This window comes from Poecilia reticulata, linkage group LG16 (assembly GCF_000633615.1).
Source record: "Poecilia reticulata strain Guanapo linkage group LG16, Guppy_female_1.0+MT, whole genome shotgun sequence".
In the NCBI taxonomy this organism is placed as follows: domain Eukaryota; kingdom Metazoa; phylum Chordata; class Actinopteri; order Cyprinodontiformes; family Poeciliidae; genus Poecilia; species Poecilia reticulata.
The window spans coordinates 20,092,466-20,097,151 of NC_024346.1; the positions used below are offsets into that span (position 1 = coordinate 20,092,466).

At 41.2% G+C, this 4,686-nt stretch overlaps 1 protein-coding gene across 1 annotated transcript in view; it reads right to left on the bottom strand.

Moving 5' to 3' along the window:
- Positions 1–399: 399 nt before the first annotated feature.
- paqr7b (progestin and adipoQ receptor family member VII, b) overlaps positions 400–4,686 on the bottom strand; it is an 11,284-nt gene continuing 6,997 nt past the window's right edge. Inside the window, exon 2 of the mRNA XM_008432336.2 lies at positions 400–4,285. Coding sequence (XP_008430558.1) covers positions 3,214–4,272 — 1,059 coding nt within the window. The 5' untranslated portion in view covers positions 4,273–4,285 and the 3' untranslated portion in view covers positions 400–3,213. The remainder of the gene's footprint in view (positions 4,286–4,686) is intronic.

Sequence of the window (4,686 nt, forward strand, 5' to 3'; positions counted from 1 at the left end):
CTGAAGATTAGGGTGATTGCGAGGAGGCTTTCCAACCTGAAAGAATTGAAGTTAATCACCAAATATAAACTTTCAAGATACCAGCAGAAACATTCAAAAATGCTTGTCAGCAATTAATATGTTTTGATTACCATAATGCAACTTTTTTTCACTGCTTGTTGTGAAGGGTATAAATATTTTTCAACATGCCACATTTAATTTGACGTTTGTTTTCGAGAAAGTCCCGTCTAATTTTAAATGGGAAACAATAAGTAAGAAAATCATTTGAAATTTTAATCTGGCAGGGGTATATATAACTTAACTGTACATATTTAAGTTGTTTTAATTTCTTTAAAAAGCATAAATTGATGTCTTGTCAAATTTATTTGGGGGAGAATAAAAAAAACATTACTCTTTGAGTTACAGTAACACTTTATTTTTTTTTAAATAGCACATCATATTAGTACAGTTACAGATATTGTTAGAGACAGAAACCATTCTGATCCCTCTGACCCTGCTTTTTTTTTTTTTTTAAAGAATAAAGAGAAACTTTAAGTGTCATCCGAGGCTATGTTTACACACACATATGAACAGAGAATACTGGCCATATTCTGAACAGTTTGTCACCATACAACTAGAATAATCTATGAGATTATCCATGCTGCTATGAGCTCTACAGCTGTTCCCTCTCCTTTTTAATAATTCACAGAGGACATAAAGTTAAATGCCTAGTCGCTGCTTTGGTCCTTATGCTACTATACAAGTAGGGCTGGTGAGATGTTTACAGACATCATTTACCAACAGGAAATCATTTGCCTATAAAGACACCTTTCAGTAAAGCATTAGACTGCATGGAGACAGCCTGAATCCCGCTGTTCACTCGTTCGCCTTGTCGCTGCAACTGAACTGGAGTCCAGTCTTTCTCCTGAAATTTGTTTATGTTTGTTTTCGTTGTTTTGCATCACATCATCTCAGAGAAGCCACGCAAAACCAGAAGAAATACAGTTTTCATGCATGTAAACATAGCCAGCACTGTCAGTTACAGTATGTACAATGTTGATTCAGGCAGTGCATAATGAGACCAAGTTAGAAAATGCCATAGTTAACGTTCGGCTTTCACAGTTTTGGACTGTGATGCTTAAACTTCACCAATAACAGCATCGTAGGCCAAGACAAAAAAAAAAATTCAGATTAGTCATCTCTCAGTAGTACCGTCATCACCGAGGTAATAACAGATTGATTGGCACATTAAACACGGTTGTGAACAGAGAGCGAGGTGATGAATATTGATCATTTCTGACATTTTGAGATTTTATGACAAAAATCCAAGTGACATTTTGCTGTAAAGCCATGTGAGAAAGTCTCATGAGAAAAGTCAACCAAGGACTCTGAAGACAATAAACGTCTTCTTCAAAGTAACAAAACAGCAGTATGAAACAATGTATTGGTACCAATAAAGTCTGGCAAAAAAAAATATGAATGCGATATTCTCCATTAGAAAACAAAACCTGTTCTGAATTGTGTGAGAGATGTAGTAAAAATGAGACGACGCTCTCTAAAGAGAAGTACAACTTATTTACAAGGTAAGAAAAAAAGTGCAAGGCTAAGCTTTCGTTGACATTCACACACTTAACATCCACAGTATGTACCAAAGGACATGCGTAGAGGCACATAAAAAAAAGACAGAAACAAAAGAGAAAGCAAAAAAACAAAAAAAAAAAACAATCTAAAACTTCTACATTCCAACTCAGACTTGGCATTTGTGGCTCAACTCTCATCACCGTCACTAATTAAAAACATGCACGCAAAGCACTGACATCATGGGATGTGAGGCGAAAGCTGACACTTCAGCCCTTAGATAAAAAAAACAACAAAAAAAAAACAGGAATTATATTTGTTACACAACGAAAAAGACTCCAGTGATCCATCACTGAACCAATGCAGAGTACCAGTCTCATTTTCAAAGAAGATCACCAAATAAATAATGTTGGCTTATTTAAATACAAGAAGTGGCTTTCGGGTAGCTTACTAAACTGTCCTCAATAATGCTAAAGAAACTATACAGATAGTTTTCTTTTTTTTTTAACAGAGATTCTATGAAGTTATTTTAGATAATAGTTTCTGTAACCGTCATCCTCTGTGCCTGTATTTGATTTATACCTTCAGCTGCTGAAGATGCTAAAGCTTGTAAGTGGTGGGGGAACATCATGAATAAGAAAATTTATAAAGAAATCCAGGAATATGTGGATTAATCATAAATCCTTAATGCCGTATTTGGGAACTTCTACGTGTTTTTCTGATATTTTGCAGCCCTGCTATGAAGTCACCCTAGATCTGCTTCTGACTAGTTGATGACCAGTATGAGAAGCAAATTGCTGCTCAGCTCAGACTAGCATGGAACGTCAGCATATATGTATATCAAGAATATTATATTTGACTTAAAGAGGATTGATTCATTTTTTGAGATTCGGTTTCAAAAATCAGCGTTGCTTGAATTCTCTACATCATCCACTGAATCTCTTAATCCACATTTTTCCAGGGATACTTTTTTTCTCCATATTTTTAGTAGTAGTACTTTTAGTTTAAACAGTGAAACAGATTTCTAAACCTGTTTCATTGCATGGCCTTCCATCAGACCAGCTGTTACCCCACCACTGCGCTGAAGATTCTTTTTTTCTTCTTCTACAAACTCATGGTCAGTCAGGTAAGGAAACTATTACTCATAATAACTTTATACAACCTCACTTCAAAAAAGTCAAGACTATCCATTAAAGACAAATATGCCTGTTTTGATACTAAAAGGCTGGGTAAAATCTGCAGGAAAAATGATTTTGGCTTGGAATTATTAGATTCCAGCCTATGAATTTTGATTGAACTGTTTGCATAACTTAAAATGCTACAATCTGATTAAGGCAGGTAGCTTATACAGAACAAAGTTCAAAGGGCATTTTGAAACACTCTTCAATGTATCTACTCACCTGTATAAAATAACAGTTTTCGCATGTTAAAGTAAAACAGCTGAGTAGAGTTTGCATGGCTACCAACACAGTCCCAGCTTCCCTTACTGTGTGTCACATCCTAAGTCACGTTACTTTGCTGTGGTTTGGCAGAAGAAATAAGCAAAAGTCACTGTCACAAACCAATATTTCTCATAGACAAAAAACATGTTATTTTAAAACCGTCACTACAGAGTAAAATAAATTAACCCTCCTTGCTTTTGGACGTACTCCGTCCTCATTCCTTCTTCTCGTAGAGGGAGGCACGCACACGGTTACGCACGTAAAACGCGGTGAGAGCGCAGCAGCAGGTGGTGAAGATGAAGAGCGCCACGGCGTCGTGGGCGAGGTCTCCGTGGAGACGCTCGTAGAGCGGGCGGCGCTCTGTGAAGTCAGTTCGCAGCGCTTCAATCTGCATCAGGGTGCACACCACCACCAGCACGTGGAAGATCTGGTGGCCCTGCCCAAAGAAGTCACACTTCCCAGGGAGCAGACTCTCTGGGTGCGGGCAGCAAAAGAAGTAGGCGCTGATTAGGAAGAAGATCACGTGGTAGACGTGGTACCACACTATTGGGTCGGAGCAGCCTTCCCAGTAGCAGCTGTAGATGCGGTGGACCACGGGGCTGATGTCTAAGCAGTAAGCCAACGCCGACGGCACCACTTGGAGGAGCTTGTGGGCAAACTTGGGCAGGTCGTGCCTTGCGTATTTGCCGTAGCAGCACCCGAAGCAAGTAAGCCAAGCCAAAAAGGCAGCAGTGTGCAGAAAGAAGCCCTGCACCGAACTGTGCCACTCCTTCTCTATAGCGTAGTAGTAGTGCGCCAGAGCACTCCCATATTGGTAGACGGACACCCCGACGTAGTCGAGGAAGTAGAAGGTGTAGTATGAGAGCTCTGATTTGGCAGAGAGGAGGTGGGCAAGTGCACTAAAGGAGAGGTAGGTGAAGGCTGCCAGGAGGACGATGAAGAGGGGCTGGGCATGAGGATCGCGCAGAAAATCCACCGTTTCTGAGATCTCCTGGCACTTCACGAGGATGATGAGGGCCGCCAGCAGGTGGGTCCACACATTGAGGGTCTCATTGTGCCTCTGGAAGAGGGTGAGAAAGTAGTACCGCCAGCTTTGCTCCGTCTGCCTGTAGCCCGTGAGGATGTGGCGCTCGCGGAACACCCTTGGGACATCAGAAATCTTCACAGTGCAAGGCAGCGTCGGAAAGGCTGACTCGAGCAGCTGAGGGATCTGCCGGAGCTGCTGGGCGTTGATGAAAAGCCGGCCAATCTGCTCCATCACTACCGTGGCCATTGCAACCAGGAGACTGGAGGGGAAAGAGAAAAGAGGCAATGAACATTTGAATTCGACAAAGAGGAGGTTTCTATCTGTGTGTATGTGTGCCTTTTTGCAGAGCACAGCAATATTAAGTAAAGTTCATTTGGTAATCCTCAAGTTGCAACATGAAAATGACATGAGGTCCATGAGGTGTCTATCCTAATCTCAATTGGAATCTCAATTGGTTTCCGGTTTTGGAGTGAACGCTGGCGCGACTTGCTGCCGCTGCTCGCCGGTTAGATTAACTTAGTTTATGGTCTTGTRACCTAATGGACTGCACTACTCAGGCTGACTAACTTTTGTCTGTTCAGCTAAATCGCCGTTTTTGACAACACTGCGTGTGTACATGGACTAGCTTCCACTCTCCTGCTCTCATCTACTACCTGAGTC